The sequence below is a fragment of the Crocodylus siamensis genome, chromosome 5, assembly GCF_052110815.1.
Source record: "Crocodylus siamensis isolate JL-2025a chromosome 5, ASM5211081v1, whole genome shotgun sequence".
NCBI lineage: Eukaryota > Metazoa > Chordata > Crocodylia > Crocodylidae > Crocodylus > Crocodylus siamensis.
The window spans coordinates 132,647,241-132,667,721 of NC_143399.1; the positions used below are offsets into that span (position 1 = coordinate 132,647,241).

The window sequence follows — 20,481 nt, forward strand, 5'->3', positions numbered from 1 at the left end:
AGGAACCTGTGGCTTGAAGTTCCAGCAGGAACATTGGCATACCCCTGTCAAAATCCCCAGTCTTGGCTGCAGCCAACACCCAGTGCCGCTGAAGGAGGCTTAAAAACACCTTGGCACATGTAGCAGGAAGGGCGGGGCAAGGGAGGGGGAGCAGATGGCAAAGGCATGAAGTATGGGAGTACATTATGCCTAGAGCAGGGGTGGGCAAAATACAGCCTGTGAGGCCATTCTATCTGGCCTGTGGGGCCCCTAAAAAATTTAGAAAATTAATATTTATCTGCCTTTGGTTCCTGTCAAAAATGACAGGAAACAAGGGCAGTAGGACCCAGGGGAAGCCCTGGTGGGCTCCCACAGCAGCAGGGCCCCCCTCTTTTTCCCCCCAGCCTTGGAGCACGTGGTGGCTGCCCCAGCTGGAACCTCAGGTAAGAGATAAGGCGGGGAAAGGGCAGGGGATGACCCCGGGCAGGTAAGGAGCCCAGAGAAAACTGGCCTGGGGAAAAGCTGAGCATAGGGGTGAAAAGCGACCCCTCCCCCACCCCATGGCCAGTGCCCCGTACTGCAGCCGCTCACTGCTCACGTGGGGCTGTCCGGAGCAGGCATAGGCAGCCCTGCAGTAGCTGCAGCATGAGGCACCGGCCATGGGGCGGAGGAAGGGCTACTCCCCCCCGCATGCGCTCAGCTTTCCCCCAGGCTCCGTCCCAGTGTAGGGAAGAGTGGCCCCTCCCCCACCTCGTGGCCAGGGCCCCATGCTGCAGGCGCTCACAGCCAAAGTGGACTGCCTGTGCCTGCTCCAGACAACCCCACGCAGGCTGCGAGCAGCTGCAGCGCAGGGCACTGGCCATGGGGTGGGCAAGGGGCCTCTTTTCTCTTGCTGTGCTCAGCACCACCTTGTAACCTGGCCCCACTGCCAGCCTGGGCCCCGCATCCGCTCTGGGCTCGCCTGTCAGGGCTGCGCATGGCGACAGCAGCTGCAGCCCCCCTGGTTGCCACACTGCCTGCAGCAGGGAGTGCCAGCTATGGAGTGGGCGAGGGACCGCTTTTCCCCACACTCAGCACCAACTTCTTCTCTGCCAGTGAGCAGGGGGTCAGGGCTATGCGGTGCCTGTACCGCGGGGTTGGGGGGCACTGGGGGTGAGCAGGTGCGAGAGCCAGTGGGAGCACAGGGCCTGCATCAGTGTCCCAGGGCCCAGAGCAGGGTGACAGAAGCGTGGGGTCCCAGCTGGCAGGGACTCTTTGGAGCCAGGCCAGCTCCCCCCTCTCCCTGCTGGTGCAGCCCAGCCTGGCCCCACAGACGCCTGCCAGCCTGTGGCCTGCTTTGGGCCCCACCGGTGCTGGCCCTGGGACGTTGGTCCCAAGATGGTGACCGGGGGGCAGGGCACCTGTGAAGGGGTGGGGCTACCCATGTGGCCCTTGACAGCCTGCCAAAACTGGGTAAGTGGCCCTCCTCTTGAAATAATTGCCCGCCCCTGGCCTAGAGTCTAGACTATTCCTGACCAGTGGCTGTCCAACCTCTTCTTGAACACCTCCAGTGATAGTGAGTCCACAACTTCCCTAGGCAGTCTATTCCACTGCCTCACTACTCTTCACAGTGAAAAAGTTCTTCCTGGTATCCAACCTAAACTTTGATGTAACTTCAAGCCAGTGGTCTGTGTCCTTCTCTCTGCAGCAAGAGAGAGAAAGTGGTTTCCTTCTTCTCTTTGGCAGCCCTTCAGGTATTTGAAGACTGCTATCGAGTACCCTGTTTTACACCTTTTGCACAAACTGAACGTACCTAGCTTCTTCAGCCTCTCCTTATATGACTTGCTTTCCAAGATTTTTTTATCCTGTTCCCTGCCTCTGGACAGTCTTTAACTTCTCCATGTCCTTCTTAAAACATGGAGCCCAGACTGCACATAATCCTCTGGATGAGACCCAACCCATATCTTGCACTTAATACTTCTTTTGATACATCCCACAACTGCATTTGCAATTTGTGTGGCTGCATCACACTGTATTGAGTCTCTGATCTACCAAAACTTCCAGAACCTTCTCCATAGTGCTGCCATCTGGCCAGGTGTCATTCATTTTGTATTTGAGTTTTTGATTATTCCTTCTGAGGTGTAGCATTTATCCACATTGAACTTCATCCTGTTAACTTCAGCCCAGCTTTCCAATCTGTCAAGATCTTTATGAAATCCATTGCCATCCTCCAGCATGTTCACAGTCCTTCCTAGTTTTGTGTCATTAGCAAATGTGCTTAGGAAGCTTTCTCTACCATTATCCAAATCATTAATAAACACATTGAATAGTACCTGGCCCAGGACAGACCCATGTGGGACTCCACTTGAAACTTCTGCTGTCCTGGCATGGATCTATTAATAATTACCCTTTGCTTGTGGCTACTGAGCCAGTTGTCTATTCACTGTATAGTAGATTTGTCCACTCACGTTTTACCAGTTTGTTTATGAGAAAGTTATGTGGGCCTTGTCAAAGGTGTTGTTGAAATCCAGCTGCATTATACAGGCAGTCCTTGGACTTATAACACAGTTGGTTCCTGAAAACCGAGTCTTAAGTTGAAATGTTGTAAGTTGAGGACTGCCTGTATCCACAGCATTGCCTTTATCCACCCAAGTAGTTACTTTATCAGAGAAGGTTGTTTGTTTGACACCTTCTTCGTGAATCCATGCTGGCTGCTTGTAATCAGCCTTTCCTCGTCCAGATACTTGCAAGTGGACTTCCTTAGGCTATGTTCCAGTAAGTTCCCAGGTATGGAGGTGAGGCTAACTGGTCTGTAGTTCCCCAGGTCCTCTTTTTTGCCTTTTTTTAAGTAGAAGTATTCTGATTTTTAGTCTGTCTGATCATGGGCAATTGGTGCCACCTTACTCAGCGGGGGCACGTGCCTCCCCAGCAACCATTCAGTGACTGGGGGAGTCCCTCCACGGCCAATCTCGCTGACTGGAGTGGGGGGGGGGTCCCCCCACAGCCAATCTTCACTTGCCAGCTTCCGGAAGTAGCCACTGTATCTGATGTTGAGTTTTCAAAGAATGAGTGTATCTGCCCAAGGTAGGATTTATATGTGGTTTTCTACCATTAGCTGAGTGCATTCATATTGTATCAGGAAGCAATTCGCAGAACCTATGTGTGTCACGCTCTCTCTAATCTCCTCTCTTCTTAATTTGTCTTTGTGTTTTACTGTTTACAGGGGTCTGATGAGACCATTCGAGTTGTGTCTATGGACAAGGATTACCATGTGGAGTGTTATCGCTGTGAGGTGAGTCACCAGCTTTCTAGGGGAATGAGTGTGTAATTAATAAGTACCATTTTAGAGTAAAAAAAAAAAATAATCCATGCATCTGGGAATGCATCAGATCAGCCACTGAAAACTCTGTTGTTAAATCCCTGCTGCAAATATCAACTGCAGGGAAAGGCCCAACATAAGGGCATTTACAAGGACAGTGGTTTCCAAGGATAGGTCCAAACTCTAATGTAGTCTAACCTGTAAAATTCTGGCCAGATTAATTTTTGCTTTTGGTTTGGAAGGTTTTCTTTCATAATAAAGAAAATGTGGCAGATTTTAAATTTCTGATGAGTTTTTTGTGCTGCTTTTTTAAAAGCTTGGAGCTTCAGATCATGTTAGTGCATCTGATTTCCAAGTCAGATTATTTTGAAATACTAAGGTAGGGCCTGATCCTGTAACAAATGCAAACTACCTTGACACTTGCTGAAGTCAGTGGGAATTGTGATGGTTCAGCGGGTGATCAGATCCTGCGAGAGATTTGTCTTTTAGCCATCAAGTTTTGTCCCCATACCCATTAGCTCACCATCCCAAGATCTCTCAGTATTCCTACTCGATGGACATTTTCCCCCCCCCGCCAAATCCATGACCTGTTTCAATAACGCTGATGTAGCTCCTATGGTGGAAGCATACAGTTAGATGGGGCTTCAACAGACTTGGGCATCTTCTTCCCATGTCTACTCGTTTGACTAGGTTTAGTTGATGCCCTGGCTGTCTAAATTACCTGTCACAACAGCCACCGAACCACACTGGTGCTACTGTGAGAAATGGTTCTGATTCATCAGTGCAGTGTTGCATAGGCCTAATTCCATTAAATAAAATGGAATAATATATATAGTGGTAAATCTGTCAGACAAGACTTTTACTTAAATCCTTCCAGTTTCAAATGTCTTGGGCCATGACTCACCATAGGATCAAAGAAAGTAATTAAAACTACTTAAAGACACTAGCCTTACTGTGCAGAAGGTTGAGGTTGTCAGATGCTTGTAATAGATGCTTTTCTGCCCTTGAAAAATCTAGGTACTAGGAACTTACTGTGATGAAAGCTGTCAAAACTCTAAATACTCACCAGGGAGTTGACCTCTTAAATAGTGGCATCAGACACTTTGCCATCCTTTTGCTAGAAAGGATGCCCTTAAGCATGAAAGAGCACATTTCAATAGCCATTGTGATTTCTCTCTCTCTGTAGGATTGTGGGATGGAACTAAACGACGAGGATGGGCATCGCTGTTACCCACTAGAGGATCATTTGCTTTGTCACTCCTGTCACCTGAAACACATAGAGAAGGGCACAACTCCCTCCCCTGTGTACCCGCATCACTACTAGTTGGCACTGCACATTTGTTGGAAGCCTGTCAGACAGTGCATGTTTATCCCTAGTTGATTTCCAGTCCATGTTTTCCCCAATCAGCAGTTTTTGCAGTTGGAAGATAAAGAAGCTTTTACTTACATTTGCAAGGACTGTGTGCGTGTGAACTCTTCCCTGTGTCAAATGATGTCCATCTGAAACAAGAACATGGAACATTATCCAGCTGGTCATCCTTTTTTTTCCCCAAGAGGGATTTTATTCACTTGGGAAGATTTTTCAGTAAAAGCATGACTCTCCATCAACATCAGTGAGCTTGTAACATGCCATGCACAATTAATGAGCCATAGACCTGCTGGGAACATTTCTTCAGGCTTCTAAGTGGTTTCTGACAAGCACATTTCATTGAATCCCTTGAGGACATCAACTTATTAATACTGACTCTTAGATTTCCCTTTTTAAGTTTTCAAAAAAAATTCCATGCACAAAAGCACATCTAGACCTTTCATTTGCTACCCAGAGCTCTGGTATCAGTTAGGTTGTGAAATAATTGTGACATAGGAAGGTGATTTGCCACTTGGCTACTGTATTTCCACATCCCAAAGATTATTAAAAAAAAACAAAAACAAAACTCACACACACAACAGCGAACTGGAGCAAACTCTAGGCATCTTGGCACATGTGTCCCTATACTACTGCTTGCTCATTAGCAGGATGCATATGGATCAGCTTGTATAAAGTCTGAATAATGGATTACAGTTGGAAAGGTCTAGATGCCAAAAGTATCTGAGGGGGAAATCCACGTGCCTCTGTCTTGCAGAGGTCACTTTAAAAAAGAGCTTGGTGCTCGCAGCAGCCTGCATAAGCCTTTCGTTTTGTTCCTGGAGCTCAGATATCAGCATTGCTGTGAAATAGGTGAGTTAGAAAGTCCTGGTATTTAGTTCTAAGAGTGGTTATGCAGCTTGTAGTGACTTCTCTGTGGTACTGATTTTAGAGATCTGGGAACATTATGCAGATTTTATGTATACACAGATTTAGGGCCAAGCTTTGCAACTATTACTCATATGGGTAACCTTATTGGCATAAACAGGTTTGATCAAGTGATTAACAGTTGCTTACATGAGCCTTGGATTTTTGCAGGATTAGACTTTCACTTTCTACCCTGCACTAAGAAAAAAGGCAGATGCTTTACCTCTTTTTAAACACATCTGCCTTTTTAATTAAAGAACATTTCTCCCACTAGTGCACAGCTGTGAGTTGCACATGCATTAGGTTTATCAACAGTGTATGTACTATAAATACTTTACAGAAACTGATATATAGGTACAGTTGTTTAATTAAAAAATCCCCAGCTATTTTAGCTGCCATTTAGTATTGTAACTGCCCTCTCCCACATACCCTAAATATATGAAAACTAACTAAAACTGAATGCTAAGCCTGGTTGATAGTAGAATATGCACTAATTTCTAGGATCTATCATAAATATAAATTAGTTGACAAGGGTAACTAAATTTCAAGTATGAGCCTCACCAGAGTAGCAAGATGGTCCAACCAAATGCCTCTCCCAAACATCACTTGTTGTGGACTGGAAATACATTGTTATATTCTGCTACCCTTACTCCCATTGAATAGCACCTTACTCTGGCACATAGCAGACCTACTGCAGTACATAGTGGAATAAGCTGTGGGGAGGGGAGCAGGGAAGAATGCAGTCTGGGATGACTGACTGATGTATGTGTATGTGTTTATTTCCCTCCTTCCCCATTTTTCACCCCGCATCACTAGCTTAGAGCAGAGAGAAGCTTCCCAGCAAAGCACTTCCTACAAGTAGTTAAGCCCACACTAACTTTGGTTTGCAGAATTAAATCCCATTTGATTTTTTTTTTTCACCAGATGTCACAAGACATTTTTGTCCCACAAATCTGTAGTTCACAGCATCCTAATCAAAGTCCTCATGCATTCCTGTTTTTAGTCACCCCCGTAAAAGTATTCCTCTGTGCAGGGGAATTCCAGATGTACCAGTCACCCTATTAAAAGGACACATGTTGATGGCTCTGTCAAAACTCTTGATAATGCTATTCTTGTTTCCTGTGGTGGAAGGTGCAAGGGAACTGATTTCCCCCATCTTCGCACATGGCCTAGTCACAGCAAGACAAGCTGCTTTCCCTTTTTCCCTACTCGTTTCAGCCACCTTTCAGTGGGGCTCTCATACACACAGTATTTTTTACATCATCTTAGGAACCTTTTACCTTGTGTCTTTCATCTTAGTGTCTAGTAACAAAGACTTTATTACATATCACCATTTACTGTAGGGCAAGTAGAAATAAATGCAGCTCAGCAATCTGGAGTTTTGGGTCAAGATGGCTTGGTCAGCCAGATCTTTAATCAGTAGCGCAAGTAAATAGACTGTATGGGTTGATTCATAACGGGGGATAATTAATGAAAGATGTCCTTCTGGTTATGTTTGTTTGGTTGCCTCAGATGAAACTTGGATGTTCTGCACTGGTCTAAATTGCTCTGGCCTTTAATTTTTTGCACTGGAGAGCAAACCACTTGCTGACCTACTTCTAACCCATCTATCAGTGTTTCAGTTTGACTGCTGCTTTTTCAGATGGTGGCACCGGAACAGGATTGTTCATATAACAGAAACGAAGAGGTTATTAACTAGGGCTACCACTTACCTCATTGACTGGGGTGGCTTAGTTCAGGAGCCTTTTTATTTCCAGAGACTCCCAGGGAAGGATAGAGAAATATCATTAAAAGTTTTGTAGTTACTGCAGTAATATGGAAAGAAATACTCATACTATAGTACATGCAACTCTTAGGCTTGTATACAGTTTTGGCCCTGACCGCAGCAGGAGCAAAATCAGCCACAAAATGTGTAAGAGTGCTGAGTGTCAGTGTGTAGCTACTAGATGGCAGAGAGGTGATAAGAAAATGCAGCAGAATTGCTATACAAAAGTAGCGTGATATACAAAAGTAGTAACATAAAGGCCAGATCCTACCAGGTGCTGATTGCCCTCCACTCCCGTTGGCTCTACTGGGAATTGAGGGTGCCCAGGACTGCACAGGATTAAGACTTTAATGTTTGCCTCCTACACTTCCAGTAACAGCGTCATTCAGAAAAGAGACTGAAATCCAAGATCGCTTCAGGGTACGTGAATAGCAAATGATGCCAGTTGGCAGCTAATAGCGTTGCTGAATATTCCTGTTGGCTAAGATGTTTTGCAAACGACTATACAAATGATTCTTGGAGGAGATGAGATATCAAAGTCAGGCGTTAGAGTACTACTCCACCCTCAAGAGGCCTGTGTCCTGTGACTAGCAGTTTTGTTCAGTATAGAATTACAGGGGGCACCTGCTTTCTGCCCATAGTTTTGGGGAGAGCTGAAACTCTAAGAATGACACTCAAGAAGGCAGTCTTTTCTTAGGACCTGATGAAATAAGCAGCTGCTTATTAAAGCTTATTAAAGCTTGTGCCTTTATGATTTAGTTAGTCTACAGGGTGCAAATTTACTCTGTTACTCTGTTAAAAACAAAACAGGCTCAGTCACCATGCAGGGTTGCTCTGGAGAAATGCAGCTTGGGGGCAGTGGGTCTATTTGGAGCAGCAGAAACAGAGCAGGAAAAAAAGCACTCTTGCAAGGAGTCTGGCCATTACTAATTTAAAAATATACCCATGGAAAACAATTCAGTGACATTCAAGTACAGGATAAGTCACCGATCAACTGATAGTGGCTTTGAGCTTCTTGTTTTAAACTCATTCTGTTCAGCCCTCCCTGCCCCCAACCTTTTTGTTTCATTTTTTTAAAGAATGGAAAACCAAACAAAGTTCTCCTGTGGATGGCTTGTCTGGTTCTGTCAGCCTGCTGTGAATTGAACTGGGAAAGATTTCTCTGAATTGATGGAAAATTTGACTTCTAGTTCCACCACGTCTAATTTCTCCTATGTGCAATCCCAGAACCGTTACCGTTACAGAAATAGAGGCCTGGCCTACTTTCATTTTTAAGGTTCTGTAAATGATTAAAGCCGTGTGAATGTTCTTTTTTCCTGCTGGTGTGTTTTGCAGAGAGGTCAGCAGTCCCAGGAAGCAACTGGGAATGTTTACATGTTGATGTTGCAATGCCTGGTGAATTGCATTTCTTGCCTACAGGTTTGAACTCGTGATGGTTTTTATTGCTTGGTTTAAGCTCCTTTTTTTCTCCCCTTGGCGTTTGGAGGCAAATGCCTCCTGCTTAGTTTTAATTTTAAAAATCCAGTGTCTGTTTTTGTTACTAAATTACTTACTTTCCATGACCCAGGCAGTTCCCTGAGCTCCACTGAATGGTAAGGCCACTGAACACAAGGTGATGTGAGGTCTATAGGAATGCTGCCTCTGTTTTGTTGTCTTTTCCTTACCCCTCAGACCTCTTGAAACTCATTCCACACAGACTGCAGGATTTTGAGGCATGGTGGTAGCAAGAGCTCATCCTTGCAAAGTTCCCCTTTTCACCAGCTGTGGAAATCTCCAGTCAGGCCATTGCTCAATAGGAAGAGAGAGAGCAGGCCCCTCTGTAGAATGAAGGATTTCCTTCCTAGTGATGATTCTGCTTGTCTGTCCTCCAGCACCTCTCCTCCAAAGTGAAAAATATCCAGATAATTGAACTTGAGCCTGCAAGGTGGCAAGGGACCTAACTTCTGCTGATTTTCACTGGGAAGTGATTGTTTTGGTATTTACATTAAGATTAGGCCTTAATTTACGCAATGGAATGCTGCCTTTAAGGATGAGGAAGGGTTAGATGAAGAAAATCAGCCTTGCAAAACATGGCAGATCCTTGTCTGGCTTCTAAGCATTGGTCTTTACTATCAACATTTTACATTCTGTGATTAAATAAGTTCTTGAAAATAGACCCAGAAAGTTAGTCTAGTCCTTATAAGTGAAAACAGCTTTACCCCTTTATTTTTAGGATAGGGGTTATTTTGAAGTCCCCATTTTGCATGACATTATTCCCTGCAGCTAAACTATTAAGAAAAGACTTTCTACTGCTTCATTTAATAGATGTTAACTCAGTGATTGATTAGATTTTTTTTTTACCCCACTTCATGCTTGTAAACAGCATGGATTCGTAAGTATTTAGAAGACTGATGTTGGCTTAAAATAGAGGGCTTTGCATAAAATGTGTGGACAAGCTGCAGTTATGAAAAACAGATATTTTTGTTTGACTTGAAATTACTCAAAGCTGATGAGTTTAGAAGAATCACAAGAATGGATTTGCTATTCAAACAAACACAGAGAGTACATTTGCAAAGCACTTAAGTGATTTAGGAGTCTAAGTTCCATTGAAATAGGACTTGGGTTTCTAAGCCAGCTACATGCCTTTGAAAAATTTCACCCAGAACCTGTTAAAGTATTAATTAATTGCTGACATTTTGTACACATTAATTAACCTCCGGATTTCTGAGCTGCGGGTTGCATCAGGGGCCACTTATTGTGGCAAACTCAAAAGGTAGATTTAACTGCTAGGTGGTTCATATTCTTTACAAAGTAGCATTTGCAAACATGGATGCCTTAGAATTAGCACAGTGCAAAACTTCAGTCTGTTCTGTATAAAGAGGCTTATCCTGAGTATTCTAAAATACTAAAAAATGAGGGCATGTTCCAGAAGGCTATTTGAAGGAGTAATACCTGCTATTTGGACCCCAAGTGGCAAAGCAGCTGGATTGCTGAGATTGATAGCTCAAAGGATGTGTGCACACACACAAATCCTTGCCATTTTTATGAATTATAAATTTTGGCTACAAGTAAATATTTAACATTCCTGCATCTTGCTATGCACTACCTTGGGTCTGATATTAATAGCTGGAGAAGCTTGTACCTGTCACTGGCTTCATTTCTTAGCACTCTGGGAATTGGGTGCCTTTATTTTATGTGGCTTGTTTGCTTATTTCAGTGAATTTAGGCTTGATCCTGCACTACAGACTCCAGGTGGAGTCTCCTTCATGTATTTCAGTGGGCCCTTGCTAAAGAAAAAGCACATTTGCTACCCATTTCTCTTAACTTGAACTGCAGTTACTCTGAATGCAGAACCACCATTGACTTCCACTTGTGGATCTACTCCAAAATTGCTGCCGTTGCTAAGGCAGACTTCAGTCCTACCAAGCATTGTTTGTCTGTCTGTCTGTTTTTGCAGGATCAGGGCCAAAGTGGTTTGTTGTAGAAATGATGCAGGCCAGGGAATAAACCTGCTATAGTTTAAAAATTGGTTTAAAGCCATCATTTAGATATACTGATGTCTCTCTCTCTCCTTAGTGAATAGTTGAAAAAAAAAAAAAAGACTTTGGTTGTCCGTTAACAAAATAAAAAAAAAAATCAGCATGTAGCACCATAAACTTATTTAACAGATATTAGGGGAAAGGTATGAATGTAAGATTGAACACAGCCTGCAGTCTCTAGCCTAAAAGGATTCAGTATTGAGTGCCAATGAAGTAGCACTTTTTGCATCCCCTTTTATTTTTTGCATTCCCTTTTATATATGTAGGGTAACATGATACAGTTTTGTGTATTAGAACTGCCAAATATCCACTGAGACCTCATTGTGGTGATGCCAAGTACCTCTAGCATGTTCTGAGCAAGTTTTTATGGGGGAATTTTGATTTAAATTGGCCCTTGCTTTAAAAGGGCTGAATCCTCCTTTGGTATAATGTTTCTGAAGCTATTTTGCTAGGGGTGTATATGACCAAGTACATATGCTACCCTAGCAGCCTGTTTTGCATTCTGAATCAGGCTTGTAGTCTGAGGGCTTTTACTTCTCCCCTCAGACTTACACATTCATTTCCCTTTTCTGTTTTTCCAGCTTGCTGCTATGGCATTAGCTATGTGGCACTGCTCTGTTCACCTCCAAGAGCAGACACCATAGTCCTGTTCCTCTGGTAGAGTTGGAAATAGATGTTGAAGTTCCTAGGGACATACACTAAAGAGTGGCAAAGGCAGGCTTCATTAGGGCTAAAAATCCTAACCCTGCTTTCTTTCAGAGCAAACTGAAGGTTATGCAGCAGAGCATGCCAACCACCCAGAGAAAAGCCAAATTATGCCTCTGTGATAATAGTATACCATCGTGTGCAGATAGACCGGTGGTATATGGACCCTTATGCACTTGTTCTGTTCCATATAGCCCAATGCTCAGTGCAAAGGTGAATTAAAATTTGCTGGGATTTCCAGCACTATTTTATATTCTCACTAGTAGTGACCTCTGTTCCCAGTGCAGCAGGTCTGCAGTATACACCCACACATGAACTCAGGCATGCAAGAAATGGACTGCTTTCTACATTCAGAAAGCAAATCCAGAACCCAGGTAGCAATACCGAATGGTACTCATTTTTGTTTTCTTAAAACTCAAATCCAGAAGAGAATATTTTAGTATTTCTGCTGGTATGACTAACCTCAGCTACATGGGAATATGATTCTTCTCTTTCTGTGCTGTTAAATATTTATATTGAAGGCCTCTAGCAGTGGTAAAGCTTCTGGCCAGTTGTGATTTCACTGATTAAAAACAATACAATAGAACTAATTCTGACTGTTAGCCGTTTTTTTCCTACAATATTTATTTCTCTTTTGTCATGTCCTAGTGATCACAGAGGCCCCTTGGGTTAGTCATTCATTCTGAATCTTAAGCATTTCCCTCCTTAGAATCATTGAAAATTCGGGTTGGAAGTGACTTCATGAGGTCAGCTAGTTCAACCCCCTGCTCAAAGCAGGACCAGCCCCAAGTAGATCATCCTACCCAAAGCTTTGTGTAGCCAGGTTTTGAAAACCTCTAAGGATGGAGCTTCTACCACCTCTCTGGGTACTACCCTCCTAGCAAGAAAATTCTTCCTAATATGTAATGTAAACCTCCTTTGCTGCAACTTGAGACCACCGCTTCTTGTTGTGTCATCTGCCGCCACTGAGAACAGTCCAGCTCCATCCTCTGTGGAACCACCCTTCAGGGAGTTGAAGACTGCTATTAAATCCCCTTTCAGCCTTATGTTTTCTAGATTAAATAAGCCCAGTTCCCTCAGTTTTTCTTCATAAATCATGTCCCCCAGCCCCCGCACCATTTTCGTTGCCCTCTGCTGGACTCTTTCCAATTTGTCCACATCCATAGTACTCCAGATATGGGCTCACCAGTGCTGAATAAAGGGGAATAATCACTTCCCTTGAACTGCTGGCAACGCTCCTACCAATGCAGCCCAGTATGCTGTTAGCCTTTTTGGCAACAAGTGTGCACTGATGGCTCATATTTAGCTTATTGTCCACTGTAACACCCAGGTCCTTTTCTGCAGAGCTGCTGCCCAGCCAGTCAGCCCCCAGCCTGCTGGCGTATGGGATTGTTCCATCCTAAGTGGAGGACTCTGCACTTCTTATTGAACCTCATGACAGGTCTTCTGGTCCAATCCTCCAATTGTCACGGTCTTTCTGAATCCTAGTCTTACCCTTGAGAATCTACTCCCCCCCGCTCGGTGTCATCTGCAAACTTACCAAGGGTGCACTCTATGCCATCTTCCAAGTCATTGATGAAGATACTAAAACAAAGCTAACCCCTGGGACACTCCACTTGATACAAGCTGCCAACTAGACATTGATTACTACCCTCTGAACCCCATGAGCCAGCTAGTTTTCTATCTTACAGTCCATTCATCCATCCCTTAGCTTGCCTGCAAGAATGTTGTGGAAGACTGTATCAAAAGCCTTGCTAAAAAATCAAGGTACACCACATCCACTAGTCTCCCCATCCACACAGCCAGTAATCTCATCATAGAAGGCAGTCATGTTGATCAGGCATGACTTGCCCTTGGTGAATCCATGCTGACTTCCTAATCATCTTCTCCTCCAATGCTTAGAAATGGATTCCTTGAGAATCTGCTCCGTGATTTTTCCAGGGACTGAGGTGTGACTGACTGGTCTGTAGTCTCCTGAATCCTCCTTTTCCCCTTTCTTAAATATGGGCACTATGCCCTTTTCCAATCATGTGGGACTTCTCCTGCTCACCATGAGTTTTCAAAGATGATGACCAATGGCTCTGCAATCACATTCTTCTTTCCCACAAGTTTCTCCTCCGGCTGGATTAGGAGTCAGTAACAGGAAGTCTTATTACTGTGAGTGTAGACTGAAAATTAGTAGGGATTTCTGGTACTGAGGCGGCAGCTTAGGAAACAGTATAGGCCACAATAATACTACCTCTCTCTAATACCCTGGCCTACCCTTAAATCCTTTCAGGACAGGCAAACTTCAGACATTATGTTGAACAACTAGTCAGGTTACTTGTTACATGTCAACATATTTCCAATGCAACTAACGTAGGCCTATTGTCTAGTTTAAGTCAGCAGACAGTAAAGCAATTGTGGCACAGGCTAGTCCCAGCTCTGCTGTGCATTTCCTTTGTGATGCTGTGCATCCTATCCATACCCTGATTTTTTTTCAAAGGGATTGATACCAGTAAACCAGACCATCAACCAGTCGGTGTCCCAATTTCCTTACCTGCAAAAATGGGGAAAACATTATCTTCCCTCAAAACAAAAATTGGCCTGAGACTAGATGACTAGTTCAGACTAGGACCTGTTGCCCGAATTGAACTTCATTATTGTAGTCTTCCCAACAAACAATGACATGCAGCCTAAGAAGAACTGACAATTAAAATAAAGCAGCTCAAAAAAAAAGGCCACTCCGAAGGTCAGTATCATCTGTTATTAAATCTTCAAGTTCCATTTCCTCAGCCAATTCAGATATTTAGAAAAGCTGCCCCTTCATTTCCTGCTCCCCCGCCCAAAGCCCTTTTATAGATGGAAAGCTAGCTGAAAATACAAGAGTTGCAATTCCAGTTCAGAGAACCGGTTCATCTAGTCTGGGATCTGGGCCCCTGAAGCTTCAATCAAGCCTGAAAACATTGCCTAATGCACTTGGTTGTTAGTTCAAAGATGTTCTTGGTCACAGTAGAGAATCCTTCCTCGGAGCAGAGAACACCCTGGACCAGGGGCCTTGGGGTACCCTTGTGTTGTTGTGAAAAGCAGCTACATGCCACAGTCCCAATTAAGTGCCCATGTGCCTTTCCATTCTGACAAATGAAGGAAAGTCAGCCAAAAGGATCTCGGCCTGCTGGAGGCTGCCTTTCCTGTTCTGTCTCAAAAAACAGGGATGTGGGTGGGAAAAGCCAAATCGATGGGGTTGGGCAGCACAGCGAGATGGGGACATGTTGGGGATCTGCCAGCTGCTTCTCCTTACCCCTTTCCCAACCCATGAGGCCCGCAGGAGCCAGTTGGAGGAGCTGGAGCATGCCTGTGGCACATCCCGAAGGAACGTGGGCTGGGGACCCACTGTGTCCCACACAAAGTCGGGGTGGCATCTCTGCCAGGAGGAAAAAGAGAGGGGGAAAGAATGGTTCAACAGCCAAACAGGGCAGTGTCACCTCATGGTGCCACAACGTCCCATCCAGTGGGGCAGGTATAACTGCCTACTAGCAGCAACACGTAGGGGGAGAATACTGGTGTACCCCCTGACAGCCAGCGTCCCCCGCTTGGGTGACGGGCAGCATGTGAGAGCGCTGGCCAGGGAGTGGGGGTGCCAGGAGAAGCGCCCCTGGCACTTCAGGGTTGGCGTGATGGGCCATGGGGGATCCACCCTTGGTCGGCGCAACTGGCTGAGCGGGGTCCCCCTGGCCACTGACTGGCTGCTGGGGGGCAGGTGCCCCCCCGTGACTCAGGAGGCACCAGTTGCTCATGCTGCCCACAGAGGGAGATCATGGCGTAGGGCAGACACCAGGTCCCACCAGCCATGTAGGCCATGATGGGGTCTTAGTGACGCAGTTTAGCCGTAACACGCAGAAATGACAGTGCTGCCAGAGGGGCTGCATTCACCCTGCAGCACGGGGCATGGCGCAGGGAGGCCGGTGCCAGGTGGTGCCTGCCTGGGGATTGGGATTATCATTTTAGGACAGGCAGGAGCACGAGCAGCAGGGGTACTGCTGTGGTGGGCAAGAGCAGGGGGCACTGGACTGGCGTGGAGGGCAGCTTGGCTGGGTGGGGGTGGCATGGAGCCTGGCCCAGGTGTGGGGGCATAGTTGGGTGGCTGGGAGGGGGCCAGGGGGCACAGTGGGCCGGAGGGGCAGGGCAGGTGTGAGGGGCCCGTGGGTGCGCTGTAGGCAGTGGGGCACAGCACAAGCCAGCCCTGGTGGGATTGATACATTTCATGGGGTAAATAAAAGAAGGACGAAGGCCTGTATGCGCATGAAGCGCCGCCAGGGAGCAACAGAGCCTGTCTGACGGCAGGGAAGGAAAAGACGAGCTCGAGCCAGCCAGGAGTCGAACCTAGAATCTTCTGATCCGTAGTCAGACGCGTTATCCATTGCGCCACTGGCCCGCTCTGACTACACAGCTGCCGCGCGCGCTCTTCAACCTGTGCCCCGCCCGCCAGCCTGCCCAGTGCCTTCAGCAAGGGGTGGTTTCGTGGGCGGGATCATGCCGGGAGAGACCGCCAATCGCAACCCCCGCCGCCGAGGTGACCCGCCCACTTCCAGCCCCTGCGTGGGAGGAGCCACAAAGCAGGAGCCGGCCCCGCCCTCCGCGCTCGAGCTGGTTGTGCGGCCCTCTGCTGATGCGCTCCCGGCCGAGTGGGCGGACTAGAGCCACGGGCCCAGCCAATGGCAGCGGCACTAGCCCTTCAGGGCCCGCCCGCCGCCGCCATTGCCACTATCTGCTTCCGCGGTTGTTCGGATAGATTTGTCCCGCGCGGGCGCCCGTTGTCGAGGCCGGGACGCGGCAAGCGGGGCCGGCGGCGGCGGCGGCGGGGGGGTGACATGGCGGCGGCAGCGGCGGCCTACGGGAGTCTGAAGCTGTGAGTGCCGGGCTGGGCGGTTCCCTCCCCTTGCGCCTGCTTCGGGGGGGCGGTGTCGAGCGGCGGGTTCCCGGGGTGGGGCGTGGCAGGGCTGCGACAGCCCCGGGGCCAGAGGCCCCGTGCCCGCCCCGCCCCTTTCCCCTCTTTCCTGCGACTTGTGTCGAGGTCCGTGTGCCTCCCCGGAGCCGTGGGGGTGGCTGCGGCCAGGGCCGGACTCCCCCTGGCTGCGTAGATCTTGTTGGGACCAAAGCCGGAGGCTCCTGGCTCGAGGGTCTGGCCCCTGCGGTCGGGGCCAGGCCGACTCCCAGTTTTGGGGTCAGGGAGGGATTTTTACCCCATGGTCAGATTGGCCCAGGCTGGGGGTGTTTCCTCTGTAGCGGGTGTGGGGCCTCCACCCGTGATCCGGAAGCAGGAGGTGGGCTGCCGGGGTTCCCTGCTTAACCTGTGGCAGGTGAGGGGGCTGGGGTTGTGTCCCAGTCATAGAGGATGAGGGTTGGAAAGGATCTCAGGAGGTCACATCTAGTCCAGCCCCTGCTCAGAACAGGATCAACCAGCCCCAACTGGAGCACCCCAGTCAAAACTTTGTCTAGCTGGGTCTTAAACACCTCCAAGGATGGAGAGCGCACCACCTCTCTGGGCAACGTGTTCCAGTGCTTCACCACCCTCCTCATGAGAAATTCTGCCTAATACCCAATGTAAACATCTCTTGCTGCAGCATGAGACCGTTGCTCCTTGTTCTGTCATCTTTCCCCACTGAGAACAGTCCAGCTCCGTCCTCTTTCAACCCCCCCTTCAGGTAATTAAAGACTGCTACCAAATCCCCCCTCAGTCTTTTCTTCTCCAGACTAAAATAAGCCCAGTTCCATTAGCCTCTCCTCAGAAGTCATGTCCCCCAGCCTCCAAACCTTTTATTGTGTTGTTAGAATTAACAGTAGTCTTAGGTAGAGTTTAGATTATGGTTTTATGGGACAGTTTAGATAGGGATGATCTTGCCCCAGGCAGGGGGTTGGACTAGATAACCCCTGGAGGTCCCTTCCAGCCCTGTTCTTCTGTGACTCTGAATTGGGGTACTTTCAAGGACCCCCCCCACCCACAGCCTGTCCAAAGTCTCAACTTTAAGATGCTATGCTAGTTAGCACTATGGATGAAAGGGACTTGGGGGGTCATGATTGACCACAAGATGAACATGAGCCTGCAATGTGATGCTGCCGGCTACTAAAGCAACCAAAATGTTGGCTTGCATCCATAGATGCTTCTCAAGCAAATCCCAGGACATCATTCTCCCCTTGTACTCGGCCTTGGTGAGGCCGCAGCTGGAGTACTGCGTCCAGTTTTGGGCTCCACAATTCAAAAAGGATGTGGAGAAGCTTGAGAGAGTCCAGAGGAGAGCCATGCGCATGATTGGAGGTCAGGAAAACAAACCCTATGATGAAAGGCTGAGAGCCATGAGAGTCTTCAGCCTGGAAAAATGCAGGCTCAGGGGTGATCTGATGTCCACCTATAAGTTTATCAGGGGTGTTCACCAGGATCTGGGGGAACGATTATTCAGCAGAGCGCACCAAGGGATGACAAGGTCGAACGGTCATAAACTACTGCAAGACCGTTTCAGGCTGGACATAAGGAAGAACTTCTTCACTGTCCAAGCCCCCAAGGTCTGGAACAGCCTGCCATCGGAGGTGGTTCAAGCACCTACATTGAACACCTTCAAGAGAAATTTGGATGCTTATCTTGCTGGGATCCTGTGACCTCAGCTGACTTCCTGCCCCTGGGGCAGGGGGCTGGACTCGATGATCTTCCGAGATCCCTTTCAGTCCTAATGTCTATAAAATCTATGAAAGGGTTGTTTTTTCTACTGTCTGAAGTGTTTCCTTCTGATCAGGCTGGACTCTCCTCTGTACAGGCTGAAAAAAAGCTACCTTTGACTGTAAGGAAGGAGTTTCATTATTGTTCTTCTAAGATAGTACTTATGTAACTGTCCGGCAAAACTGTTCTTGCTGATCACACAGCAAATGCCTCACCCTTCAGTGCTGACCTCAGAGACCCATAATGGTCAGTACATTTTTTCCAGCATTGGGATAGCTTTAGCTTATTTAGCAACCAAAAAGGCAAGTCTAAAAGGCCAACACAAGGAGGAAGGAAAGTAGCCTACATATTGTGTCAGAATGTTGTACAAATAAATTGTGCAGATATTTAGCTGGAAGTTGGTGCAGTAAGATTTATGCAGTTAAATTTATGCAGTTAAATATTTTCCCTTGGAAAGGGAATTATATGAGAGGAGGAATTAAGTTCGGGTAAATCCTTCTGATGTGCAAGCAGACAGGCAGGACTTTGTAAGGCTTGTTTATGGTACACAGATAACCGGGGACTTTATCAATAGTTATGGTTCCTAAGTAGTTTAAGTATTTTTAACAGCATGGCTAATATGATAGTGATTCTTTACTTATTGTACTTCGGGCACTCCTCAGAAAATGTCAACTCACTTTCATTTTTTTTTTTTTTTGACTATGGAAAAATAGAGCCATTTTTCTGTTGCAAAGAGCTGACTGCGACAGGTCAGAATAATTAAGACTTTGGATTCCTACTGGAAATCTCTGGGTTTATCTTGTGAATTGTTTGTATGCCTAATCGTGCTAACATTATGTGACACCCTTGAAAGGATCTTGGGAAGGTGCTGAGCTACCTTGGTTAAGAATCACTGATTTACTGAATAACTCCCATGGTTGTCTGTTCGCTGTCTGTAAGTATATTATCTATGAAATCAGTGTGATTCTTTCTTCACCCCCCTACTGTAAAGGGTTGTGAAATGGACCAAAGTCTTGTTAACAGGGCCTGTAGTAGCTAAAAATTAACATAACCAGCAGCTGGCTTCAATGTTAGCTGGTTATGATATATAGAGAAGAGGGAAGTGGGGAACTTTTAGATGCCTGTATATAAATGAGGAGGCTGCTCCAATGCAGTGTAATTACAATGCATCAGAGCAGGCTCCATTAGTCAAGTCTGCTGGAGCGTGGTAATTACCACACTCCAGCAGCCTCCCACATCTCGTGTATCAGTGTCTCTGTGCTTAAAGATGTTGGCAGGAACACTTGAGCTAAAGTTTGTTGATTTTGAGCTTTTATTTCAAGCACTCCCATTGCCATTTTTAAGCGCAGGGACGCTGATATGGGGGTGCAGCACTTAAGAGTGGTTCTTGGACCCACTGTAATTAAAGCACCTTCCCGCTCACACACACATGTCCCTGGAACACATGTAAAATTGCCCCTTATGTTCTGTGTACATTTTCTTAGATCTAAGTAGTTATCACTGTATTTCAGGACCCATGACCGAGGAAGATGCAATTTGTGAAAGGAATGCTTTGTTAAATGTGACTCTTATCTGATTGAAATATCAGAGCCATGGGGCTCTTTAGCCTGGAAAACACAGGCTCAGGGGTGATCTGATGGCCACCTATAAGTTTTATCAGGGGTGACCACCAGGATCTGGGGAAATGTTTGTTCAACAGAGCGCCCCAAGGGATGACGAGGTCGAGCGGTTATAAACTACTGCAAGACCATTTCAGGCTGGACATAAGGAAGAATTTCTTTATTATCTGAGCCCCCAGGGTCTGGAACAGCCTGCTGTCGGAGGTGGTTCAAGCACCTACATTGAACACCTTCAAGAGTAAATTGGATGCTTATCTTGCTGGGATCCTGTGACCCCAGCTGACTTCCTGCCCTTTGGGCGAGGGGCTGGACTTGATCTTCCGAGGTCCCTTCCAGCCCTAATGTCTATGAAGTCTATGAAATCTATAAAATATTTCTTAATATTGAAGTAGCTGTTTTCTTTTATTAACTTCTCCTTTTTTAAGGCTCTAGACATAAGGACTATGTTTCACTTCATTTCTCTCCCTCTTTCTTTGACCTCCTCCCCACCAATGGACCTTTCTAGCTTTCTGTATGTTTTTTTTGAATGGAATAACTAAGTGGGCTTCTATGCCAAAGACTGCTGTTAGTCTCTAAAGTTTCAAGTCTATAGTGTCAAAGGTACAGTACTGGGCATCAATACTGTAACACCCCT

The 20,481-nt window shown here is 46.5% G+C and overlaps 2 protein-coding genes and 1 non-coding gene across 3 annotated transcripts in view; 2 read left to right on the forward strand and 1 right to left on the reverse strand.

Moving 5' to 3' along the window:
* The window catches only part of LIMD1 (LIM domain containing 1), a 54,729-nt gene extending 42,606 nt beyond the window's left edge, over positions 1 to 12,123 (forward strand). The window contains exons 7-8 of the mRNA XM_090050443.1: positions 3,182 to 3,250; positions 4,464 to 12,123. Coding sequence (XP_089906569.1) covers positions 3,182 to 3,250; positions 4,464 to 4,601 — 207 coding nt within the window. The 3' untranslated portion in view covers positions 4,602 to 12,123. The remainder of the gene's footprint in view (positions 1 to 3,181; positions 3,251 to 4,463) is intronic.
* A 3,755-nt stretch (positions 12,124 to 15,878) lies between these two features.
* On the reverse strand, positions 15,879 to 15,951 carry TRNAR-ACG (transfer RNA arginine (anticodon ACG)). Its single transcript has one exon. It is a non-coding gene; the product is annotated as a tRNA-Arg (tRNA).
* Positions 15,952 to 16,264: 313 nt separating this feature from the next.
* The window catches only part of SACM1L (SAC1 like phosphatidylinositide phosphatase), a 41,131-nt gene continuing 36,914 nt past the window's right edge, over positions 16,265 to 20,481 (forward strand). The window contains exon 1 of the mRNA XM_090046343.1: positions 16,265 to 16,425. Within this exon, the coding sequence (XP_089902469.1) occupies positions 16,388 to 16,425 (38 nt within the window). The 5' untranslated portion in view covers positions 16,265 to 16,387. The remainder of the gene's footprint in view (positions 16,426 to 20,481) is intronic.